At 54.8% G+C, this 24,922-nt stretch overlaps 1 protein-coding gene across 2 annotated transcripts in view; it reads right to left on the bottom strand.

The window, feature by feature from the left end:
• Positions 1-1,363: 1,363 nt before the first annotated feature.
• SERPINA1 (serpin family A member 1) overlaps positions 1,364-24,922 on the bottom strand; it is a 42,181-nt gene continuing 18,622 nt past the window's right edge. Inside the window, exons 1-6 of one of the 2 annotated variants that reach the window (XM_066277625.1) lie at positions 14,483-14,498; positions 12,646-12,748; positions 4,973-5,613; positions 3,860-4,130; positions 2,436-2,583; positions 1,364-1,634 (exon numbers count right to left, since the gene is read on the bottom strand). In XM_066277625.1, coding sequence (XP_066133722.1) covers positions 1,443-1,634; positions 2,436-2,583; positions 3,860-4,130; positions 4,973-5,609 — 1,248 coding nt within the window. In that variant the 5' untranslated portion in view covers positions 5,610-5,613; positions 12,646-12,748; positions 14,483-14,498 and the 3' untranslated portion in view covers positions 1,364-1,442. Of the gene's footprint in view, positions 1,635-2,435; positions 2,584-3,859; positions 4,131-4,972; positions 5,614-12,645; positions 12,749-14,482; positions 14,499-24,922 lie in introns of those variants that run through there. The other variant, XM_066277624.1, reaches the window with a different exon arrangement.

Below are 24,922 nucleotides of genomic sequence, written 5' to 3'. Positions count from 1 at the left end.
ACTCAGGAGCATATAAGGCTTACCTGAGAAACAGTTGAGTCTTCGTCCGTTATATTAATGTGAAACTGCACGCATGTGGCCATTTGGACTTAAAAAGGGGAAATTTCTGTAACTCAGCGATGGGATCTTTAGGTATACATTCATCCCCAGTGAGTGCCTTAGACTGTGATGCCTAGATGTGTGTGGGAGGGGGTGGCCCTTCCCCAGGACAAGCCCATTGCCACGAGCATCCAGGGGGCTGGCTCCTGCCGGCTGGGGTTTACCAGGCTTCCTGGGGTCTGTAGCCCTTCCAGCTGGGGTTTACCAGGCTTCCTGGGGTCTGTAGCCCTTGGGCAGGGCCTTGGGGGTGGGAAGGAGCCCCGTGGCCCTGGTGAGAAGGGCTGTTCCTGGCACAGCCTCTAGCACAGGGCCGGGAGCTGTGGTTTCTATCTATCTGATGGTCAGGAGCAGGCAAGCTGAAATGTGTCCCCCTTCAGAGCACAGACTGGGAAAGGCACGCAGGGTCAGTGGGGGTCGATAGTCTATAATACTTTCTTTCCCACGACTGAAGAATCCTTCTAATGACTTTCCAGAGTCACTCAGGACATCTTGGTCACATGGTAAAGGAGGACAAGAGGACATAAGATAGGTGTCTTGGGGGGTGACCATCCTGATGAGTTTGAGCAGGTGATACAGACCAAGACCAGAGACCGTTGACTTCACCTGGGGAGAAGCAGCCTGCCTCCAGGAGAGTGTTATTTGAGGGTCTTAGGGTAGAGATGGAATGACAAGGACAGGATTTGTGTTCCTAGTCCGGTCCCATCAGAAAGGGCTCCTGGAGAGAGCAGCAGAGCCGTCTGCCTCTGAGAGGTCAGGGCACCAGCCTGGCTCAGGGGACAACGTGGGACCAGAAGAGGACCTGGTCCTCTCCCTCTGCTGCTGGAGGGGTGGCAGCCCAGGGTCCCCCTTGTGAACTGGAGGGAGCTGCCGGGAGCACTAGGGAGGCACCTGGTGGTGGGCGCCAGCAGCCCTGCCGGGGGAGGGGCTCTCACGGGTCCGGGGCTGGGGGCTTGGCAGGAGGACCTGGTGGGCTCTTGGTGGAAGCAGGGGCCACGGGGCTGGACTTTGAGCTGGGCGATTCCCCCTCAGCAAATCCCACACCAGGCTGGACACCTGGGGCTTCTCTGTGGTGCCCGGGGAGGAGGTGGTATGACGCCTCTTCGGGCAACACCTCCTCCTGGTCGGGCACAGCCCCTGGACGGTGCGAGTGTCTCCTAAGTGTTACCATGGCGGGCGCGTGCAAGGTCCCAGTGGCCGGGGCCCCACACCCGGCCTGGGGAGACTCCGGGACAAGAGGATGAGAGATGGGCACGCCACATCGAGCTTCGGCCAGGACAGTCGTTCTTTATTGTCACCGAGGGAGGGGAGGTGCCCTGGGAAGGGGGGGCTCGCCAGTGAGGCGGTTATTTTTGGGTGGGATTCACCACCTTTCCCACAAAGAGGAGGGCCTGGGTGTCTTTATCGTACATGACTAAGACGAAGGGCCTGTCAAACTTGACAGTTGGGGGGATGGACATCGGAATGGCTTCCAGGAAGGTGGCCCCCGAGGCTTCTGTCCCTTTCTCGTCCATCGTCAGCACGGCCTTGTGCACGGCCTGGCGGGGAGAGAGCGCAGAGAGCGGTTCTGAGCGGGCACAGGCTGCCTGTCCCACGCAGGCCTGGGAGCAAGGCCCGATGGTGACAGAGCCCCCCAAGGAGGGGCTCTCTGGGGCCTGTCTCCATCAGCTGTCCTTCCCCATCCAGGTCCCCCTCCCTGCCCGCCGGGGGACACACAGGCCTCCATCCACCTTCTCAAGGCCTTTGCCTGACTGCGTCTGTGCACCCTCACTTCTTCCTGACCAACCTGCTCGGCCTCCCTGGGAACAGCCCACAACCTCAGGACGGAGAAAATGTACTCGGACTTTCTGTCTCCCTCGGCAGGTCTCTTGTTTCTCGTATCTGAATGTAGCTCCTTGGGGACCGGGACTTTGCTGGGGGCCTTCAGAGCGGCTAGTTCAAGGCTGTAGCCAGTATTGAAAATGCTGTTGATTCTTCTGAGTAAATGGTATCTTTTGCCAGAATCACTCATTAGCTCAGACTCGGTGATTCACCAACTATATCACACAGGCTGCGGGGGCCCAAAGTCCTTGAAATCCCTGACCCTCAGCCTCTGTAAATATGGGTCTACTGATTCTCAAAGAAGGTAAGGCCCTGACCAAAGACGAGACAGAGGGTCAGTGACACCACCTCAGAGGACGTCCCTAAAGTGCCAGAAATGCCTCCTTCACTCATCGCCTGACCACGTCCCAGTCTTGGTGCGACCAATGGCATTCCTCAGAGACCTCGGTCGGTGTGTGTGTTTGTGTCCCTTTGTCCCCTCACACATTCTGACCCGTGGAGACCAGGGACAAGCTCACCTGGGACAGCTTCAGGGGTGTTTCCTCACTGATGCCCGAGAGGTCAGCCCCGTGGCTGAAGACCTTGGTGATGCCCATTTTGCCCAGGACCTTTACCAGATCGTAGGTGCCAGAGATGGACAGTTTGGGCAAATGTAAACTGGCAGACCTGTTAAGATGGTTAGAAAACAAAGGAATTTCACAGCATTGAAAGTGTTTCCTTACCTGGTCATTTCCCCCACTTAGCGCCCTGTCTCTCTGCCCACAGGAGGATGGAGGTCGGCGTTGGACTACTGCATTTTTGGATCCTCTACGCCTGTGCCAGAGAATGTTAGCATGCAGCGGGTCCTCTTGTCCTGCAAAGCGTCTCAAATGCCACTTCCTCTGAGAAGCCCTCCGGGCAGATCCAGGGTGTCCTCTGGAAACACTTTGCACACTGCCCTGCAGGGTTTGGTCACCCCCAGACTGGAACTTAGGGGCTGGAATCCCAGGGGAATGTGGGACGGGGTGTCAGGTGCTGAGTGACATTTGCTCAGTGAATGATGAGCCACGTGAGAGGACGAAGTGTGGCCCCGAGAGGCGTCTGCTGGAGCTTAGGCTCTCTTCGGCCCCTGCTGTCACCCCTCCTTGTCCCCTTTTCTCACCCTGCGGTGTGAGGAGCACAGAACAGGGGTTGGGCGGGTAGAGGTATTAACATGTCTCTTTTCCTTTGAATCTCATTCTGTTTTGTATTTTCATATTAATGTATATACGCTCATAACCTATTCTTTTAAGTATTATTTATTTTATCCATTTCTTTTACATTTTGATTTGATTATCTATCTATGTGTATATTGCACATCTATAGGTATTTATATTTTTATAATGTGCATGGTAAGATATTCATGAGGACAAGAGTTTGTGAGTACAGAGATACCTGTACTGGCTTGGTGTGCGGCCTCAAGCATTACTTCACTCGGAGGGACCCTACGGAACCACACCACCGCAATGGTTAGTGACAGAGGACTAGGGACCCTCCCGCTCATCCCTGCGCCTGTGCTGTTCCAGCCCCTCCTAGCCGCTTCTGCCCTGTGCCGTGTGCCGCCATGGCCATGGACCTCCTGTCTCTTCACTCCACACGCAGCTGCCGCCTCTGCCCCCAAAGCCCTGCTTCCTTCCTGTGCCCCAGGCCTCTGTTGGTGCTGCTCCCGTGCAGCTCCTGCCGGCACCAGGAGGGGGCAGTGTCCGCGCCGGGAGAAGTCCACAAGGACAGGAATTTGTCTCCTCAGCGGTAGGCACTGCCCCTCTCAAGGCGGCGCTCCTGCACTGACGCTGGCCTCTGTCTGGAAGCACATGGCCGCGCATGGTCGCTTGGCCGGTGGGATGTGGGCCCACTTGCACCCCCACCCCCCTGCCCCCCGGCCAGGCCTGAGGAGGCAAGCCAGCCTCCGGTTCGGGGGTGTCACCTTCGGTGTCTCTTATTCAGGAACTTGGTGAGGACTTCCTTGGTGAGCATGGTCTCCACGTGCGGCAGTTTCCCGTCATCGGGCAGGATGAAGAAGGCGGTGGCGTTGCCCACGTAGTCCATGAGCAGCACCCAGCCGGACAGCTTGTCACAGTAGTACAGGTCAAACATGCCCAGGCGATGCATCATGGGCACCCTGACCGTGGTGTCCTGGTCCACGTGGAAGTCCTCCTCAGTGGTCTGGTCAGCCTCAAAGGGCTTCTCCCATTTGCCTGTGGAGAGAAGATGCCTGTTAGCCAGAGGTGGAAAAGATTTAGGTGCCGGCGGTGGAATGAAGGAGGCCGGAGCCTCCTCGACAAGCTGGCTCTCTCTGAACCTCAGTTTCGCCATCTGTAAAATGGAGCTGAAACGCACACCAGTCCCCTGAAAGGACTTTTGTGAGGATGATGCCAGACTGCAGTAGGGTCCAGCCTTTCTACATCGCGGAGGCTGAGGGATGCCCATCTGGTGGGGCGCAGGGAGCACTTTAACTTGTGTTTCATGCTTATCTGGTGAGGGTCTCTGGGAAGATTCTAAGTGAAAGTTATTGGTATCAGCCACACTTGGTACCTCCTTGTCTGAGTATCCTGGCCGGTCTCTTGTTAATCGGTGGTTCTCATCATTCAGGGAAATCACCCTTGTTCTTACTCATGGCCTTCTCCTGGAGCAGTGGTTCTCAACCTTTCTAATGCCGTGACCCCGCAATACAGTTCCTCATGTTGCGGTGACCCCAAACCAAAAAATAATTTTGGTGGCTACTTCATAACTGTAATTTTGCTACAGTTATGATTCAGAATGTAAATACCTGATATGCATTATGTATTTTCCAATGGCTTTAGGTGACCCCACTGGGGTCGCGACCCACAGGTTGAGAACCGCTGTCCTGGAGCAACATGTAAAATGTGGGTGTCTGGGCATCTCCCTTCTGCTGTACCAAGAGACTGTCACCTTCCTGGCAAGTCAGAGGTGCATAGTCGTATTGCCTGCACTGCCAAAGAAAGTTAAGAACTGAGTGTTTGAGAATATTTTTGGATGTTTCCATGGGAACAAGGTCAGGCTGGTTGTGCAATCTTACCTTTAAAGAAGATGTAATTCACCAGAGCAAAGACTGTGTCTGGGTTAACTTCTTTGACCAGATCCACAATTTTCCCTTGGGTTCCCTTCTCTACATAGTCGTTGATTAGCTTCTTGGCTTCTTCAGAGTCTTGGAAGTTGATGGAGAAGGCGTCTGAGTGATACAGTTTCTTGGCATCTTCCAAAAACTTAGCCGCTAACTTCGCACTCTCATTGATGAACAGGCCGTTGCCGGTGGTCAGCTGCAGCTGGTTGTCTGGCTGGTTGAGGGTGTGGAGAAGAGTCTGGAAGCCTTTGTGGATATCAGCTTCTGCTCTCTCAGTGAGGTTGAAATCTAGACCCTCCAGGATCTGGGTGTGAGTGTCCCCCTTGGCCCCCAGGGAGAGCAACGCAAAGGCGGTAGCCACGCTCACTGGGGAGAAGAAGATGTTGGTGGTGTTGGACTCCTGGGCCACCTGGCGGTACAGACTGAAAGCAAAGTCAGCCAGGTTTGGGGCGATCTTGTGGCTGGCTGAGTCATGATCATGCTCAGATGCGTCCTGGGCAGCGTCTCCCTGGAGTCCCCCAGCCAAGGAGGCAGGGACCAGGCAGCACAGGCCGGCCAGCAGGAGGAGGCCCCACGTGATGGAGGATGGCATTGTCCTGCAAGAGAGAGAAGGGGCATCATGCCCAAGTCAGGCCACACCATGAGTCCCCCTGGCACCGATTAACACAAGGGGAAGCACCCAGAGTTTATTAAACGTCTGCTTTGAGCAGCCCTGTGCCGAGCACTGTCTACCTCATCCTCACGGAGAGACTCACTAGAATCACACCCCCAGATAGTCTGGGTACAGAGGCCATGTTCTTTTTTTATATTTTAATTTTATTTTTTGTATTTTTCTGAAGTTGGAAACGGGGAGGCAGTCAGACAGACTCTCGCATGCTCCCGACTGGGATCCACCCGGCACGCCCACCAGGGGGCGATGCTCTGCCCATCTGGGACGTCGCTCTGTTGCAACCAGAGCCACTCTAGCACCTGAGGCAGTGGCCACAGAACCATCCTCAGCACCTGGGCCAACTTTGCTCCAGTGGAGCCTCGGCTGCGGGAGGGGAAGAGAGAGACAGAGAGGAAGGAGAGGGGGAGGGGTGGAGAAGCAGATGGGCACTTCTCCTGTGTGCCCTGGCCGGGAATCGAACCCGGGACTCCTGCACGCCAGGCCGACGCTCTAACACTGAACCAACCGGCCAGGGCAACCAGAGACCATGTTCCTGATGGCTCCACTAATATCTGCAATGACCCTGACATGCTATTGCCAAAGCCCCTATTTTATAATTGGGGAAACTGAGGCATGGAATGCATAGTGTACACGCTGACAATTACCCAGAATGCAGGCCAGATCAGGCCCAGGGATGACTGGGTCCAGAATAGGCTGCCATGAACCTTCTTGCTTAATGCGCAGAGAAGCTGCTTCCCGGAGGGAAGGGTCTTGCCCAGGGACGTAGAGCCGGAACACAGCAGAGCTGTGCGGACACCCAGGGACACTCACAGGGACTCAGCCCCTAGTAGGTTTTCCTGAGTTGGAGGTCTGCCGTCCTATTGAGTGTGTGGTCTCAGCTCCACGAATGGGCTGCAGTCCCTGCAGTCTGTCAGTCTGTTCATGCTTGTGACCACCTGTGTCCCCGGATCTGGGCTCCACAGTGATGTGGGATCTCTCTGGTACAGGGGTGTGTGTGTGTGTGTGTGTGTGTGTGTGTGTATGTGTGTGTGTGTATGTGTGTGTATGTGTGTGTGTGTGTATGTGTGTGTGTATGTGTGTGTGTATGTGTGTGTGTGTATGTGTGTGTATGTGTGTGTGTATGTGTGTGTGTGTGTATGTGTGTGTGTGTGTGTGTGTGTGTGTGTGTGTGTAGGGGAGACATTAAGAAAGCATCTCTCTTCTCTTCAGACAGACCTGGGTTGTAGGTACAAGTCACTAAGTGTCTGTGGACCTCATTTTGCCTCATATAGGAAGTGAGGTTGCTGGAAGAATTCAGTGAAGTACATCTAGACACCAAATCTCAGACTGAGGGCATCTAAAAGAGCAGCTCTATGAGGGAGAGGCCAGTGGAGCTGCCAACTAGAAGCCTTCAGAGGACAGGCGGGGAGGGACATGTGCTCCGTGGTTGGGGGACAGAGGGAGTGGGGGAGACAGGAGGGAGGAGCGGACCCTACGGCTGAACCAGCAAGAGCAGATTCTCTCTCGTGATAGTCAGTGCCACTCACAGCAGCACGGAGCCCACCCTGCCCCCAGAGTCAGTGCCACTCACAGCAGCACGGAGCCCACCCTGCCCCCAGAGTCAGTGCCACTCACAGCAGCACGGAGCCCACCCTGCCCCCAGAGTCAGTGCCACTCACAGCAGCACGGAGCCCACCCTGCCCCCAGAGTCAGTGCCACTCACAGCAGCACAGAGCCCACCCTGCCCCCAGAGTCAGTGCCACTCGCAGCAGCACGGAGCCCACCCTGCCCCCAGAGTCAGTGCCACTCACAGCAGCACGGAGCCCACCCTGCCCCCACAGCCCCTCCATTCCTGCCCCCAGAGCCCCTCCATTCCGGATACACCCAGAGTCAGTGCCACTCACAGCAGCACGGAGCCCACCCTGCCCCCACAGCCCCTCCATTCTGGATACACCCAGAGTCAGTGCCACTCACAGCAGCACGGAGCCCACCCTGCCCCCACAGCCCCTCCATTCTGGATACACCCAGAGTCAGTGCCACTCACAGCAGCACGGAGCCCACCCTGCCCCCAGAGCCCCTCCATTCTGGATACACCCAGAGTCAGTGCCACTCACAGCAGCACGGAGCCCACCCTGCCCCCAGAGACCCTCCATTCCGGATACACCCAGCCTCGGGCTACCCGTTGGCAACCCCCCGAGGACGACCTGCTCTCTCACAGCTAGGGAAACTGAGGTCTGAGCTGACAGTGTGCCTGCAGCCACAAAGCTAGCTGTACCCCCATAGCTAAAAACATCTTTTTATTTAAGTACAACGACAAAGGAGTCCTTAAATTTGTAATGTGAAAATCCGAAAGAAAAGAGTCAGAAATATGAAATGCCAGGTTTCATCTACCTTTCCGGACTTTTAAGAGTTTCTTTGTAATCAGACAACAAAATGAAACACAAAAAGAGGCCTCTCCACCACTCTTCTTGGCCTTGAGGCTTGTGAAGGAACCAGAGAGCCCACACATTACGTAAGGCGTGTTTGTGTTTTTCTTGAACTAGCCTGTGGTTTCAGAGCTGGAGGTGCAGCTCAGGTTAGTTCTGTGTTTTCAGCCCCTCTGCTGCCTCTGGACTCCCCACTGGGTTTGGGCGCAGGCCTTCAGGGTTGATGGAAATTCCCCATCTTTGTGGGACTCACAAATCATGGGGGCTTTGGGCCTCGGCAGGGTGGGAACACTACTCTGCGGAAAGGCCTCAGGGCCAGAGGTGGTGGCTTCCAGCCCTGACAGGGCCCCTCTGGTTCCCTTGGCCTCAGGGCCAGAGGTGGTGGCTTCCAGCCCCGACAGGGCCCCTCAGGTTCCCTTGGCCTCAGGGCCAGAGGTGGTGGCTTCCAGCCCCGACAGGGCCCCTCTGGTTCCCTTGGCCTCGGGCAAGCATCCTGGGGCTTTGTGCTCCCCTCTTGGACAATAGAGGTGGGGGGTGGCCACAGTGAGGTCCCTGGGTATGCATTCTTTTTTTTTTTTGTATTTTTCTGAAGCTGGAAACGGGGAGAGACAGTCAGACAGACTCCCGCATGCGCCCGACCAGGATCCACCCGGCATGCCCACCAGGGGCCACGCTCTGCCCACCAGGGGCGATGCTCTGCCTCTCCGGGGTGTCGCTCTGACGCGACCAGAGCCACTCCAGCACCTGGGGCAGAGGCCAAGGAGCCATCCCCAGCGCCCGGGCCATCTTTGCTCCAATGGAGCCTCGGCTGCAGGAGGGGAAGAGAGAGACAGAGAGGAAGGAGAGGGAGGTGGTGGAGAAGCAGATGGGGGCTTCTCCTGTGTGCCCTGGCCGGGAATCAAACCCGGGACTTCTGCATGCCAGGTCGACACTCTACCACTGACAACTGGCCAGGGCCGTGGGTATGCATTCTTAATTGCAGGGCTGTCTGTGTTTGGGACAACAAAATGTACTCCCCATGGGGAGGGTGGGGCGAGGCGCCCTCCCACTCAGAGGGCTGCTGGCCTCTGAGAAGGTGGCAAGGCTGGCGTGGGCCTGAGGGGGGCGGGGCTACAGCTGGGGTGAACGCTTGTTGCTTGTCGTCCCCAGTCCCTGAGGCCCAGAGAGTGCTGGGGCTTTGTCACGGCCACACAGCGGGTCAATGACAAAACCGTCGACAGGCCTTGGTTTTCCCACGGCTGGAATGTCAGACTGAGACGGCTGTGTCCTCAGGTCTCAGACTCCGTGAATGTTAGAATTAGGCCTGGGGGGGCCCTGACATTGGCTTTGAGCCTCCTGTTGGCTTCATTTTGCCTTCTGATCTGTTCCTTCCAACTTCGGGGGTCCTAGACTTCTGCCCTTTCCCCCTCTTCTATCCAAGGCAGCTGTGTGCAGCCCCCAAAGCCTAGTGCTGGGGAAGCCTCCCGCAGTGAGAAGGTCGATGGTGAAGTACCCAGGGGTGTATGGGGCAAGCCTTAAAGTGAAAATAAGGAGATGGCATGGTGACATTTCCAGAGCCCAGGGCGTGTGGGAGCAGTCTTGTCCAGGTAGGGGACGGAGAAGGGAGCTGGCCCTTTGGCCTAATTGCATACCATGTCTACCCAGGAGCATAACATGAGACTGACTGAGAGTCACCCAGAGGGGCCCAGGGAAGCAACTACACCGTAGGTCACAACCTGCTAAAATTTGGTACTGAGTAAATAAGCCCAGGCGTGACCCCGTGTGGCCTCTCTGGGCAAGTGGCCTGGGGCAAGCGACTTCACTCCTTGGAACCTGGCTTTCTGTCTGTAAAGTGGAGTTCAGAAGCTCTGGCAGGCAGAGGGGAGGAACAGATCAGGTGGTGGGACAGTGGGCCCCGGAGGACTCCCACACCTGCACACAGCTGGGGGGTCACGTAAAGACGGGGCACACTGCCCCCTGGCAGGTTGTCACATTGCCCAGGACCAGAGAAGGGGCCCCTGCTCAGCACTGAATCACCTCCGAGTTTGGAAAATTTTAAATTCAACTCTCCAAATATTTATTTATTGCCCAGGAGCTGCCCAACCCTGTTCCCAGTCAACGCCAGTGTTCCTGTAGTCCTCATCACACTTAGTGAGCGCTGGCTGTTTCACACGCTTGGTCTCAGCTAATCTTTCCTCACAGCTGGCCCTTTGAGGTGGGCATTGTTATAGCTCCATTTTATAGATGGGGAAGTTGAGGCCTACGGAGGGTAAGTAACTTACTAAAAACCACAGAGCTCAGCTAATTGCTTACGGAGTTGGGATTGAACCCTAGGCATTCTGATTCCAAAAGCTGGCTGTTGGTCAAATAAATTTGTAAATATGATGTATATGTTTGCTCGCTTATAGTTTGCATTGGATGTGGGGAGACAGGCTGTAAGCTGGCAAAGTCCTTATAGCCTAAGGCTTAGTTTTAAGACTAAGCCTTTCCCACCTTTTTAATACTAAGATCTTTTCAACATCCTTCTAATACTAAGATCTCAAAACTAAGCTTTTCCCCACATCCTTGACTGTTGCATGATGGGGGTTGGTGCTCTCTTATGAGGAATCCCATTTATGCCTCAGATAAGTGACTTTGTATCAGAGACTTCCTTATTTGTATATTGGCTGAAAGGCTGTAATTTTTTACACTATAAAATAAATCAGACCAGGGGCTCTCACTCTCTCGGTTCCTGCCATCAGCATTGCAGAGGAGAGGCAGCCAAGACGGTGGAGTGCTGAAGGAGAAGCCAGCGTTTGCAGAGTTAGTGTAGAGAGAAGATGGGGAACAGAGGTGAATAAGGCTGGTGAGGTAGAAACCTTTGATTCTAGGAAAAATTGGATAAGTCAGTAGGCTTTGGGAACCCTGAATAGAAAAGGAAGTGTTTTCCTGCTGTGTGTATTTACTCGCTTGCTGGTTGCGAGCTGGGATTAAAGGTAATGGCCCACCAGTTCTTGGCTTCATTGTTTCATTACCATCTGCCCCAATCCAATGCGAACCTGCATGGGACAGGCAGCTCTGATGGTGGCCACGGCTACTACTGGCCTTAGACTGGCATTTAGCCCTGCTCTGTGTATAAAGCTGAAGACAGAGGCCTTAAACAGAAAACAGCACAGGTGCCCTGCCAAGTGATAGGGCAGCATCGCTTCATGGCTAAGCTCAGAGGCTATGGGGCCAGAATGCCCGAGTCCCATTCACTATCAGCTGTGTGGCCTTGGACAGGTTACTTAACCTCTCTGAACATCAATTTTCTGGAAATGATGAGGGTGCACTTCCTCATAGAGCCATTGTGCAATTAACCACATGTCAAGTGCCAAGATGTGCCTGGTGCACAATCAGCTCTTGGGAAGTATCAGTTGTCACTGATTGTGTTGTGGGTCTTTCAGAGCACCGTGTGGGAGTCTGGTGGCCTTGGCCTTGGTTGTCTTTGTAGCCCCATTTCCAAAATTCAATAACAGAAAAATTATGTCCTTCTAACACTCCAGAGATTAAGGCTAGTGGAGGTGCGGTGAGAAGAAAGAGGGCAAAGTTTATCAACATTTTGCCCAAGAGAACAGAGAGGTTGAATAACTGTCCAGGGTCACCCAGCATCACTGAGGCCGGGAGGCCAGCCCAGACTTCCCATATCTGGTACCTGAAACCCGAGAGAATAATGTCGACAGTAAGAATGGGGTCAGGAACATGGGTTCTGGAACTAGGTAGGCAAGGTTTGAATCTTGGATGATGTGTAATTTGGAGCAGTTATGAACTCTGACCTCAATTTCCACATCTGTAAAATGGGAATAACCATGGCAACCACCTCAGAAGATTGCTGTGAGGCTTAAATGCAGGACTGCATGTAAGGAGCTTAGAAGCCGCCTGGCCGGAACAAGGGCTCAGGAACACAGCTTGAAGCGCTGTGTTCCCATCCTGCACTATGCGTGGCTCTCAGAGGCCCACCGCGCACAGCGAGGCCCATTTTGATACCTCTAGGCTCAGGGCTGGCACAATTCTCTCCTGGGCATTTTTTTCAAAGGATGGAGGCCCAGTGAGTGGTTGAAATTCTGGGCTCGTAGTCTGGCCCGGATGCCCCACCAGGACCCTGCATTAGCATGGGCTCCTCACTGGCCCTCTCTGGGCCCTCATTTTCTCATCTGGAGAAGGGGAAGAGGCTAAGCATCCCAGAAGCGGGTGTGTGTGTGTGTGTGTGTGTGTGTGTGTGTGTGTGAAGCCTTCAGGAGAAACAGATAGGAAAGAGACAGGGGCTGTGCCAACAGAACCATGCTCCCTCCCGAGTGCCCGGACACCAGAGCCAGACACCCCCTTCCACTGCTGTGTGGAGAGGGCCAGCTAATTCTCCAGTAAGTACTGGGGAGGCCCTGGGCAAGCTGAGGGAGCAGGAAAGGACCTCAAGGGATGTTGTTACTATGACGACAGGCGGCCCCACCCCTACCACGCTCCATCTTTCCTGCTTCCCTGGGGGGCTGCCTGGACAGCGCAGGGCCTCCCGAAGCCCCTCCAGAGCCTCCCCTCCCCCCAGAGGAAAGCATACTTACGAGTGACTGTCCCAGGCTGGGGCTGGTGACCAAGGCTGAGGAGAGAGAACCCTGTTCTCGTCCGTATTTAAGCAGTAGACTCAGAGGGCGATGCGGGAGGCTGCTGGTGAATATTAACCAAGGTCAACTCAGTTATCAGAGGAGCAAACAGGGACTAAGTCCATCTCCCGGTCCTGCACCGCCCACTCGCGCTGCCTGAATGTGTCCTGCCCGGGCAGTGCAAGCCCTGTGCTCCACAGACTCAAGGGAGTCAGTGTACCCGGCTCATAAACTGCAGCGTCCTGCGTCCCGGGCGGGGCGGCATGACTCAGGGACTTGGGGACAACACCACTTCCCCGGCCCCACACTCCTGCTGGGGCGCTCTCAGCGGCTGCCTTGTTGGTAGCGAGAGCTGCCATCTCCTGGGCCACCTCGGAATACCTGCTGCTGGACACACTGATGCCCTGGGGGTACGGGGGGCACAGTGGGTGCTGCACCCATTTGGTAGACAGGGAAACTGAAGCCCAGAGCCGAGAGGCTGCTCATTGAGAATCACTAAGCCAGCCTCAAACACAAAAGTCTCTCAATGTCTGGAGGAGAAAGTGGGGCCAGACTGATGGGGATGCAGCCACTTGAGGCTGATACGGGTGGCCCGGGCCACGTCCATGTCAGGGGGCAGAGAGTCATTGTTGCCGTCGGCACGCTGCTTCGCCCTGCTGGGCCGGGAGGTGCTCTCGGCTGCACTGCCGGGGTTTGGAAGTCCCACTTCCTAGCGAGGTTGTTGGGGACATGCAGAAGGACTTATGTCTAGCCCCTGGCCACAGCAGGCTCTTCACTTGGGTCTGCACGGCCCTCAGTCTGGCCCTGTCCTCCAGGGTCCTCTGCAGTCGAGGAGGCTCCGTTCCTGGGCCACCTCCGGCCTGTTGCTGTGTTTACTGGGTGCGGCTCCGGCAGCCCAGTGCGACCCCCACACTGGCTGGCGTTTTCCTGGGGGAGGTGGTCTGCTCTGGGGCTGTTGCCGGCCCTTAGGGGCCCTGGTGGAGGTGGGGTGCAGGGCTGACTTGACCGGGATCCCTTTCAGCACCTAAGGCGGACCACGTCACACTCTGCAACACCCGGGCCTGTTAGGCAACATCCTTCACAGATACTTGTTGGGTGAGTGAGTGCCTGAGTGCATTATTGTCCCTTCTGGCACTGGTCGGGTCACAGTGTGGCAACGATCTTCAGGTTCCGCTAGCACCCAGGTTCAGACCAGGGAACCCGGCCCCGCCCTTCGCTGGCTGTGAGGCCTCAGGCAAGCTTTCCCCGCCCTGTGGCTCAGTTTCCCCATTTGTAAAATGAGCTGCTGCTAGGATCCCATGCAGCAAGCAGCTCACTGTGACCTCAGAACCCAGTGCCGGTGCGTGAGGTCAGCCCTTATGATGCTGCCCGCCACCCCCTCCCCTCCCTGGTGTCATTCATGGTGGGCGAGGGGGCATTCTAGAAGCTTCTCTCCAGGCTTCTCTTATGAGGCGCTCTCAGTAACCCCGTGAGGGGAGCAGGCAGCATGCCCCATGCAGGAGCAGAACTGAGCTCAGAGAGGGAGGACTCCGCGCCTCCACACCCTCCTGACTCCCCAGGTCCCCAGTCTGGCTGCAGGGTCCGACTCATTCCCTGAGCTGGCTGAATGGGCAACCCGGGCTCTAGGTCCACTGGCCGCTTTGACAGCTAGGCTGTGGCTGAGACAAGCCCACCCTCCATACCTTCTGGGCATTTCTTCCCCTTCCCGTGCCTCAGTTTCTCTATCTGTATGGCAGAACTCCAGTCCCAGCTGCCCCTGCCAACTCTTGCACTGGATGGACTGTGGCGAACACCCTACCTTCCAGACAACGTCCTATCTCGGTCCCCTCAGTCCGGTAGTCTGGGGGTTGGTGGGAGGACGCTGCTCCCCTCTATGTCCAATTCCAGGTACTCTGTTGGTGGCCCCCTGTCCTGTGGCGGCCCAGCCTCCCACTCCTCCTACTCCTCGGGGGCTCCGGGGTGCTGAGGACCACAGCACACAGGCCACGTGCCCCCTGAGCACAGCGCCCAGCCTCTCCCGCCGGGGAGGAAGGAGGCTCTGGGAGGCTGGTGGAGGCAGCCCGTCCGGGAGGGGCCGGGAAGTGGGGCAGGAAGTCTCCTTGCACAAAGCTGCCATTAGCCAGGAGGACGTCAGATGACCCTTCCCAGACCGGGCGGTCCTGCATGGAACCTGCTCTTCCTGCTGTGCCTGTGAGGCCCAGGACGAGTCACCCAGCTCTGAGCCTCTGTAAGAGGGATGGTGGCACCCAGGCTGCGAGGATTAAGGGAGGTGACAGGTGTCACCCTCCAGCAGCTTGGCAGGTTTCTGGGCCAGCTGTAGAGGGACGAGGACTGAGCCACCTGTGAATTGCCCAGCGGGAACATTTCACGGTGGTTGGGAAGGGTCTGTGTGTGCCCCCGACCCTGGCTGGGTGCAGAGGGCAGCAGATCATCACAGGGGAAGAGAAAGCACAGGCAGGGGGAGCTGGAGGCAGTGAAGGGCCCCATGCTCAGCCCTTCCTCATCCCCATCCTCCCCCTCCCCCACTCCCCAGGCCCCTAGGATCTCATGCTGCCGATGGGTCCCCTGGACACACAACCTGGGAAGAAGAGGGATGGATGTTCTGGGAAAATGAGCAAGGACAGAATCCCAGCAGCCATACTTAAAGGCACCGTGTCCCACCACCACCAAGCCCTGGGGGCAGTCTTGTGTGCGTGGTTACTGGTGTAATTGTTGGCTGCAGTGTCCAGGCTGGTTCCCTGGGAGTGGATCCCTCACGGTGAGGGCCCGTGGGCTGGTTGTAAATAAGGGGCGTCTAGGGGGAGACCTTGCCCCTCCATGGGCTATGCCTAGAGTTGGGAGTGAGATGGAGAGGCATGGGGTCTGCAGCAGGAAGGAAGAGCGGGGGGCGGCATGCGAGGGGCCCTGGGCCACGTAGATCAAGGATGAAAGGCCCAGACTGATCAGAAGAGCAATGGTGGACTTGTGGGGTGCTGCACCCGTGGGCAGAGTTACCCCGGGAGCGTGAGAACCAGCCTATGCTGACTGGCCCATGTACACACACACACACACACACACACACACACACACACACACAGAGGAATCACCCCCCATTCTGTCCTCACTGTGGGATCCTCCGTCCAGGCACCGGCTTCCTTCAGAGAGACGTATGAGTCAGGCACAGGCCTGGGAGCTAAGCGTCTGAGTTTAACCCTTAACTCCACCACTGCCTTTTTGTGAGATCTTAGCCGCTTTCCCTCTCTGTGCCTCGGTTTCCTCATCTGTGAGATGGGGGGTAAGAATGGTCATTTCTACCAGGGTTGTGCAAAGGCAGTGAGAAAAAAAAAAATGAACTATTTGAGGCCATCTCAGGCACCTATGAACTCTAAGTTGATGCCAACCAGGCTATGATTTTTGGACATGTTCCTGGTCCAGCGAAACCTTTCAAATGGGTCCCAAGGGGCTGAGCAAGCGGAGGATTTGGGGAATAGCACTGTTTGCCCAGGGACAAAGAGCTCATTTTGCTTCTTGAAGGGTCAAGGCCAGGGACAATCAGCATCTTTCTGAGCACCGCTGAGAGGCAGAGGGCCCAGTTGGGCGTGGGGTCATTGGAGCCAGACCGACTTGGATTCAGTGGAGGACATTATTTCACCTCTCTGAGCCTCAGTTTCCTCACCTGTAAAATGGGGTTAATACAAGTCTCTTTCTTTTAATAGAGTTGTTTTGAGGCTTAAGTGAGGAGATGCTTGTGAAGTGTCTCACAGCAGGCCCGCCCCGTGAGCATAACTGACCTGTCTCCTTATGACCTGTCTCCTTATGTCCTGTCTCCATGGGTGGGCCAGCTTCCTGTCGGATGTTCTGCGCTTCCTGTCCCAGGTTGAGCTGACCTTGCACCATGGACCTGGCCCATCTTGGCACCTTGTGCCTCTACCCACTTGCAACACCGTGGTGGCTCGCTTCCTCTTTCCTCTGGGGCTCCCCGCGTGCCAACCCGCCCCTGCTTTTTCTGGAACTGTGTGGCTAACTCCCAACTTCTTGTCTTTGCTCCTCAACCTTCCTCAGGGAAGAAGGCAAAGCTATACATCTTAAGTGACCATACATCTAACAGAAGAAATGAAGCACCACCTCTAGCTTCATCCTCCTCCTTGTTAAAATGTAAAACAAAACAAAAACACCCTAATGTTTTTATTAAAAATAACCTTTTCTACATTTTAACTTTAGCTTTATGAACTGAGGGGCTCTTGTGGCCATTATGGACTTTGGGCTTGTATTAGGACACTCTGCTTATCCTATTTAACTGTTTCTGTGTGTGCGTTTGGATGGTCAGGTCGTCACCTTCCGGCCAGCGGGAGCCCCTGTGCGTTCGCCCCTCCCCCCCTTCGGTGGGCCTTGCTGACATGTCACAAGGAACAGGCTTGCTTCCCAGCGCTGGCTCCCTGTCCGGGGCCCACCCGCATGTTCTTCTTCCCCGAGCAGGTGTCAGGGACCTTCGGAGGGCCGTGGGAGAGGCCCCAGGACCTTCGGAGGGCCGTGGGAGAGCCCCCAGGACTTTGGGACTTGTTTGTCAGCAACACAAGCCCTGCGTGGGTGGCTGGACTAACAGCGAGCAATAGGGCTTGTCGGTCTTGCTTCACTCAGACCTTGGGCCGAAACAGTTCGATGCACCTTGCTGTCACCTTTCCTGTTGACCTGAAGCATTTCTGTTTGCTTGGTGTTAGCCAGCCTCTCACTGCCTTCATGTTGCAATACAAAGCCCCACACTGCCCTCACTGTGTGGCCTGCCACCACACATCCTGTTTGCCAGGGTCTGTTTTAATGCCATGCCATGGGTGCCATTAGCATCCTCTGAGGACAGGTGGGGGAACTGAGGCGCAGACAGTAACAGTGATGTCTGTTTTTGTATGGCCAGCAAGCTCAGAATGGTTTCTATGTTTTTTAAGTGGCTAAGGGGGGGGGGGGATCAAAAAGTGCATAGTATTTTGTGACACAGGAAATGACATGAAATTCAGTTTTCAGTGCCCACTTACGAGGTTTTGCGGGAGCACGGCCTCACGCGTGTGTTTATTGCCTGCCCTCTTTTATGCCAGGGTGACTGAGCTCAGTAGCTGTGACAGAAGCCCTGTGGCCTGCAGAATGGACAGTATTTGCTCTCTGGCCTTTTCAGAGAAAACACACTAGTTCCCGCCTGGGAGGACGGTCACGTGCGTCACTTCCATTGTCTGTCGCTTCCCAGATGGCCAGAGTCTGTGCAGACTTCTCTCTGCTCCCAAAGGAAAACAGCTTTCCCATCCTCTTCACGTGGCTGACTCAGGGACACCCCCCCACATCCCAGCCCGGGACTAATTCATCAATAAGCCTTCCTGACCGACCTCCCCATTCCCACAGCCTGGGTCAGGTCTCCATCCGGGGGCTTCGCAGCACGCCGTGTGCGTCCCTTCAGAGACACCGCAGCAGCGGACCAGAATGAAGCACCCAGCGGTGCCAGATGACATTGTGAGCACGTTAGAGACATTCATTCCTTTCATCCTCACGATATGCCTATGAGGTGGATGATTTCGTTACCACACTTGGCCAGATGAAGAGACGGAGGCCTGTGGAAGTCAAGCAGCTAGCCCTAGGTCAACGAGCTGGAGAGTGGCAGGGAGGAGATTTGAGCCAGGCTGTGCGACTGCAGGGCAAGGGGCGGCTCTAACCCGGGCCACAGGTACCTGAGGGCAAGGCTGGCTTTTTTCAACTCTCTGTGCTGAGCACGAAACAGCCGTTCAAAGGACGCTTGATGAACTGTTTTAAAACATGTGACATTGAGTAGAAATGGGGCATTTCTTTAATCGGGTGCTTAAGGTGTTCGCCATGGTGGAAAGTGTGAAAACCTCCGGAATGCTAAAACTCTGCACAGGGCGTGTAACTTCTTAGAGCAGCAAAGCAACAACCGTTTTGTCCATCTGAGCCGGAAGCCATCATGTGAGATTGCCCGGCACAGCCAGGACCGAGAGCCTGCTTTCCTGCGTGCCCGGCCTGGGCTCCCACCAGCACCCAAAGCTGCTCCTGCCACCTGCCTCCTCAGCCGGCCTTCGAGAATGGGGGGACGGTTCGCGGGAGAAGGACAGAGCGGGGGCTGAGCTGCAATGCTGGCATGCCTCCGAGAGGGAGGGGATCGGATCACGCCCACTGTCCCTGCCTTCCCTTTTCCCGGAGGCTCAGGGTGGTGGGCGCCCGGGTCTCTCTTCTTGGCCCCGCTGCCCAGGAGCTGCCCTGCCTTCTCCCCACCCCACACCATCATCCCAGCAAAGGTGACCCACTCTCTGCTGGCCTGCTGGGTGCCGGGCGGGCGCTCATCTTACCAACGGTTTCACCGAGAAGGTTCTACTCTCTCCACCCTGAGGGCGAGGTTCAGAGAGAACACACAGGGGGACCCTGGGCAGCCTGCCTGACCCCTCCCGTCACTCCGCCTGTCCACGCTGCCACCCCCGTGGGTGCCACCATCGCTCCCCAGTCTTGACTCTCTCATGACTCTGTTTTCACTGAGGTGTTAGTTACACGCAGTAAAACCCTCAGTCCAATGCACAGGAGTGTTTGCTTTCACATCTGTGCACGTCTGTGTTGCCATCCCTCTGATCGAGACCTAGAGAGCAGATCTGTCCAGCCCGTCTCCCGATCTCGCCTGAAGGTGACCTCTCTTCGGACTTCCATCTCCATGGATTAGTTTCGCTCCTTCTAGAAGGGCTACACACTGTGTGTGTGTGTGTCTGGCGTCTTTGGTTCAACATCATGTTTCTGAAATTCGCCGCAGCTGTTGCCCTACGCCCTTGGCTCATGTGTCTCACTGAGAGCAGGTCCGCTGTGTGGATGGACAGCAGTGTGTCTGCTGAGAGGTGTCTGGGTGGTCGCCAGTTCCGACCGTTGTGAATGTAGCTTCTGTGAACATTTGTGTGAACACACTCTGTTTCTCCGGGTGGGACGGCCGTTCTGGGGTAGCGTGTGCTGGGCTTCCTAAGGTGCTGCTCTCCCTTCTCCATCCCCTGACATGGATAAAGCCCCCCAGGACTGGAGTGGAGAAGCCCTTCAAATCCCAGACCTGGAGCCAGACTCCCTCAACTGTGTGGAAAGGCGACGGTTGTCTTGACACCAAGGGGCCCCATTGCGGATGACAGGGGACGTGGGCCACGAAAGCAAGGCTTATAACCATTATCCCCTTCTCCTTCATCCACAGGCTGTGTGACTGTTGTTTTCCCAGAAGGCAAATGGAAATTAAACGATTCAGTGAAACAGCTGGGAACAAAAACAAAATTCCTCTAGGAATTCAGTGAGAAATCAATGATTTCCATTCTGCATAAGCAGGGTGGGGGCTGGGGGCTAGCATTCAGCGTTCCCCTTGCAGAGCATTGGGCAAGCAAGGCAAACATAGCTCCGTCAACACTGCCTTCTGGGAAGGTCCGAGCCCAGCAAACAGCTGGCAGCCTCCCTCTGCACCCTGCCCTCCCGCCCCCGGCCTCCTGAGGCTGGAAGGGAAGCAGGCAGGAAGGGCTCTGCTAAGCTGCCTGCTCAGGCACTTGGGATGGTGGGATGGGGTCAGAGGAGAAGTGCCCTCCTTCCTCCTGGGGGGTGGAGCCCCAGGCTCACCAGGGAAGGCGGGGCCATTCAGGGGCTTGAAGGCAAAGGCTGGAAAACTCATACACAAACATGGTCTTGTGCACCTCCTGGGACCGTGTGGACTTTGAGAAGAACGTGGGATTTGGGGCCAGTCACAGCAGCCTCAGTTTACTGTGGACGAGTTCCTTACCCTTCAGGGGTTATCTGTAGATGGGGGTTAGAGTTCTAAAGGTCTTGGGGTGGCTATCAGGGTAAAATAAAGGAATACAGAGATGGAGCAGACACTCAAATGTTTCCCTCTTCTCTCTTGGTCTTTTGGTTTAGCCTAAACACGAAGAAGTAAAAGAACGAACCAGTTCACAATATACTATATAGCGCGAGAAACCAAAGCATGTGCATAGAAAGTTCTGGAAAGAGATAAATCAGTGCTACCAGCTGGAGTGACTTTTACTTTCTTCTGTATAGTCTATGTGTTTTATATTTTCACAAGAAAGGGTTGCTTCTATGAAAAAGCCCTTTTAAAAAAATACCTTTTAACTTTGTAACCAAACAGGAGGAAGCTGTATTTACATATGTGACACTTTCTGCTAGTGTCTTTCAAAAAGGTGGCTTCTCTAGAATTTCTCTGTTCCGCCTTTGGCTCTCCTCCAGCCACCCTCCCCCCCGGAACCCGGAACCCATGGCTGCCAGCCTGAAGGGGTGGGGAAGCTCTCCTGGGGAGGTCAGCGTAGCGGGAGCTTAAATCCCAGCCAGCTGCTTGCTCGCTGGGGGACTGCAGGAAAATCACCCAATCTCTCTGCAAGCCCAACAACAGAACAGAGGTTGCATCTACTTTAGAGAGTTTGGGGGAGGGCCGAATGAGACGACAGACAGTACATGGCTCAGACATATAGAAACTTCTGAGCAAATGGAAAGACAGTTCCTCCCTCCCATGTGTGAGATCACAGTCTCTGTGGACACGGCCTCTGGCAGCCTCCCAACAAGCCTGGGCAGTAGTTGCCACCAGTTATTAGCTCGCTCTGCGGTGAGCGGCCGGAACTCAGAATTGGTGTGACTTGTCCAGTTTTGCCCTGGGAAAGCAGGAGCGTTCCTTCCTCCCTGTCTGTGCAGCCCATACCATGAGCACCATGCACCCTATGGTTGTGTGACGGCTTGGCTTTGCCCCTGGTGCCTGGAGAGGTTGAAGGTCCCTGCTGGTCCTTGACCCCTCCTCTAGCGATTTGCATCACATACGGAGACTGTGGGCTCCCTGAGAATGGGAGTCCCCGTAGCTAGATTTCAAGATTATCCTGTTTGCCTCATTAACGAGGAAAATCCAAAGACTTGTTAAAAGACTTAGGGCAACCCAATATTTCTGCCCATATAGAACATCTTCTAGATACAAAATTGGCACCACCAAGGCCCTTGTTCAGACACTTTGCCTTAATACAATAGTTACTTGTGCTGGGCATCTGATCGACCAGAGCAGGCTGGAGCTGTTCTCCTGAACTAGGGCAGCCATGACTCACAACTACACGTGTGACCAAGGCTTCAATCAGCTTAATAGGCTGATGCATCTCGATTAATAAAATAAAATAAAATAAAATAAATAGTACCTTCAATATGTTTCTTCATTCATTTATAAATCATATACGTGTGCCACCTCCCTGATGCATCATTGGTTTTAATAAAACAAAAGTCAACCTTTTAGAAAGGAGGAGATAACAATGTTAATAGAATCTCACAATACTTTTTTCTGCACTCCGATAGACCCCCGGGCCCCGCTGGGCACCGCCGGGTTAGGCAGGGACAGCAGTGTAAGGCTGCAGCCGTCTGGAGTCGGGCGTCAACGAGCCGGTGACATTCCCAGAAACCCAGACGGATGTGAACATGAGCAGTGCAGAATGTGGGTGCTCACGTACTTGCGTGTGAGTTCAGCCCCTGACATTCTGAGTTTCTGGGGAACCACATCTACTCTGCCTGCTTCACAGTAGCAGGCTCACCAGCTCCCTTTCCCTGTGAGGGGCCTCCCGTTTCCCAGGAAACGGTAGCCAGGAAAGGCCAGAGACAGAAACTGCTCACAACCTTTCAGCTATGGATCCTGTGTTCCAATGGGTGGTGCTGTGTGGAGCTCGCCACCCCTCCCATCACCCCACAGAGGGAACAGAGAGTCCCCTTGTCTCACGGCACAAATGACAGGATCGGTATAGTTGGGAAAAGGGTGACATCTGGGACCTGTTTATTCATTTTTGCGTATCCCGGGGCACCTGCCACGGTGTTTGGCAGGGGTTCGCTCGTTAGCAGAGGGCGATGAGCACGCGGAGAGGAAACAGTTGGGAGTTCAGGGGCGAAGGAGAGGCCGCGGGGCACTGTGCCCGAGTCGTGAGGGAGGAGGGGCCATGCAGCACCGAGTCGGCATTGGCTGGGAGCGTGGGTGCGGCAGGAGAATTAAGGGCGTCTTTGCAGGAATGTGAAAGAATGTTGAGCTGGAATCTTGTAGATGTCTACTTGTGATTGTTTACTTCTGTTTTCTCCTTGCAGCACAAGATAAAGCCCTCAGCTGAGAAAAGGAACAGAGAGGAGGTTTTGGATGTGTTAGGAGAGGGGAGAAAGTCTGAACTAGGTATAGAAAAATGGGACCAAATTAACTGGGGAAACGTAGTATGACTTCTGAGTAGCAGTAAGGGTGACCTGTGATTGTAGTGATCATCAAGTTAAAGCAGAACGAGTCGCCATGGCCACGTGCTTTGGCCCCATCTTCTCCAGTTGGACAGCTGCCCAGTGGACAGATGCAGGGCAGGGTTTAGCTGGGGCGTGGCTTTGCCAGTGTGACACAGAGGGAATGGAGCGTACTAGCTGAGTGGTTAGAATGACAGGTCACACGGTCAATGGCAGTTATGTGATGAAGAGTGTCCCCACAGCAGTGAGTGTCTTAAGCAGAGTAGAGGGCACTTCCCTGGAGGGAAGGGGAAGGTCCAAAGCCTGGGAAGTTCTGTTTATGCAGACAATGAAACTGCCAAGAATTAAGAAAAGAGAAGAGTGGGAGAGACTGACAGTGACGACAGCTCAAAATCTTCAAGAAAGATAAATGCTATGTGATGAAGGAAACGAATAAAGGGCTGAGATGGACAATAAGGCTGTGTAGGGTGATCAGGAACATGATCTGTGAAGAAGTCAAGTCTCTACCTATGCGACACAGACTGAGGGTAGAAACATGCCAAGCAAAGGAAACAATAGCAAATGCAAAGGTCCTGAGGCAGGAAAGAGCTCAGTCAAGTACCTAGAGGGAAATTCATGTGGCTGGAGCATAAAAGCAAATGGGAAAATGAAGGGAGATATTTGTTAGGAAGAAGAAAAGCAGAGAAGAACAGTACGTATTGTAAACCACAAATCTCAATATGGATTTCTTTAAACTCACCAAAAATGCCTAACAAGCAATGGACAGCCTTTTTTTGTGGTAGGTGGTTCGGGATACTGTTACTTGTCTTTCACCTTGGAGAAGATACTGGCATGGCCCAGACCGCTGAGTCCCCAGAAACCCCAGTGAGGCGACAGGCCTCTGAATACCCTGTGTAAGCACATGTATCACTAAGGCAGCTAAACTATATACTGTGCCTGCCCTTTCCTGCTCCTCAGCCTCCGTGAACATAATGTCATCAATGTAGTGGACCAGTGTGACTACGTTTGCAATAGTTCGAGCGTCATTCTCCAGCATCCATTTGACTTTTGCTCAGGCCGAAGAGGTGAAGGTCTGGGCCTGGAGTCAGACGACAAGTGTCCCAGTTCTGCTGGGACACTAGTTTCATGAGTAAGTAACCTCAAGCAGGTGCGTCTTCACGTTGGACCTCCGGGTAGAATAGGGTGTGTCTTTAGGGATTACCTCCGATTTTGCCTACGTGGAAGAGCACCCCCTGCTGGACGGGTGTGGGAAACAGAAAGTAAATATCAGACGGGACGGGGGCAAAGACCAAGTCATCAGCATTCTAATAAGACAAAAAAAAAAAAAAAGAAAAGGTGGCTGGACTATGTCCTGCCTCCACCACTGGTCACCCTTTTCTGAATTCTATTTTTTACCAGGTGGGTTCCCTTTCCCAGTTCTGCCCCTTTATCCCAAGCCCCCTGTAGGCCTCCAGGATTCTCTGCCTTCTCATATCGTGAGCCTGTTCTCAGGAGGATGTCAGACCGTGTGACACATAGAGGGCCAGGCTGGGGATGAACCCCACTGTTCCCAGTCCTGCTCCCTGGGGGGGCTGGAATGTCGGGCATCACTAACAAGCCACGGGAGGCTTTGAGATTTCTTCTCAGAGACTTTAACTCCCACCAAACACTGCTGATTCCTCTTCGGCATTCGCCCCTCCCTCTGGTGTCTGCGGAGGCAGTCTGGGACCCCTGAGGAAATCTAATGGACAGTAGGCTCCTCTGCCCAGACCAGCACCTGTACAAAGTGTGCCTGAGGGACCCAGGTGCCCGCGGGGGCGTTTCTGCCCCTTGAGAGCTGGGAACAGCTGTTAAAATGAAGGTGCTAATTTTGTGAGATTAGCTCACACCTGCAGCAGTTTGTATGCCTGCTTAGTCCTCTGGGTTCTTGGCTTCTTATTCTTTTGTCCTAGTGCTTAATTATGCTCTGTCACCTCTTTGATATTTTAAAACTCAGATCCAGATTTTCTAGGTGCTGTCGGCAGCGGGGCTG

This window comes from Saccopteryx bilineata, chromosome 4 (genome assembly GCF_036850765.1).
Source record: "Saccopteryx bilineata isolate mSacBil1 chromosome 4, mSacBil1_pri_phased_curated, whole genome shotgun sequence".
Classification (NCBI taxonomy): Eukaryota; Metazoa; Chordata; class Mammalia; order Chiroptera; family Emballonuridae; genus Saccopteryx; species Saccopteryx bilineata.
This window is presented reverse-complemented; position numbering and strand designations above follow the sequence as displayed.